This window comes from Apium graveolens, unplaced genomic scaffold (genome assembly GCF_009905375.1).
Source record: "Apium graveolens cultivar Ventura unplaced genomic scaffold, ASM990537v1 ctg8062, whole genome shotgun sequence".
Lineage (NCBI taxonomy): Eukaryota > Viridiplantae > Streptophyta > Magnoliopsida > Apiales > Apiaceae > Apium > Apium graveolens.
Genome location: NW_027420857.1, coordinates 48,566 through 49,333, shown reverse-complemented (window position 1 = coordinate 49,333; position 768 = coordinate 48,566). Strand labels below are relative to the sequence as shown.

The 768-nt window shown below is 34.1% G+C and overlaps 1 protein-coding gene across 1 annotated transcript; it reads left to right on the top strand.

Annotated features, from left to right (window-relative positions):
* Positions 1-229: 229 nt before the first annotated feature.
* LOC141704626 (uncharacterized) lies at positions 230-768 on the top strand. Its single transcript, XM_074507834.1, has 2 exons — positions 230-248; positions 317-768. The coding sequence occupies exons 1-2, from the start codon at positions 230-232 to the stop codon at positions 766-768; spliced, it is 471 nt and encodes a 156-aa protein (XP_074363935.1).

The window sequence follows — 768 nt, the reverse complement described above, 5'->3', positions numbered from 1 at the left end:
CTTTTAATATCCAGGAAAATGAAACACTTCTTTCCCTGGTGGTTATGTAACTCAACAGCCACAACCTTGTAGTATATAAGGTTGTTATCTAATGAAATATCACATACTCTTCCAGTACCTTTTTTTCTCTTATATAATTCATGATATGTTTAACAAATTGGTATCAGAGCTAGATTCGATTAGAAACTGGGCGTAAAGAACAGCAGTAGGTGGAAATAACACGTCAACAATGGCTGCAACAAATCAAGGTGTGAATATTCAACAACCTACAATGCCCATTTTTAATGGTGAAAACTATGATTATTGGAGTTTGAAGATGAAAACACTTTTCCAATCTCAAGACTTGTGGGATTTAGTGAAAAGGGATATGATGAATCAGCAAATTTAACAAATGCTCAGAAGGAGGCCTTAAAGGAGACTAAAAAGAAAGATGCAAAAGCCCTCTTCTTTATTCAACAAGCTATATCAGAGAGCTTGTTTCCCAGAATTATGAGGGTTACAATGACAAAAGAAGCTTGGGAAGTTTTGCAAGAAGAATTCCAAGGAAATTCCAAGGTAAGATCTATTAAGCTACAATCCCTCAGGAGAGATTTTGAGAACTTGAAGATGAATGAGTCTGAAAGTTTGAAGGATTATTATTCAAAAATAAATGAAATTGTCAATCAAATGGCTTTGTACGGTGAAGTGGTTACCGATAAGAAAGTTGTTGAAAAAATTCTGATTAGCTTGACTGATAAATATGATGCTATGGTGTCCATTATTGAATAA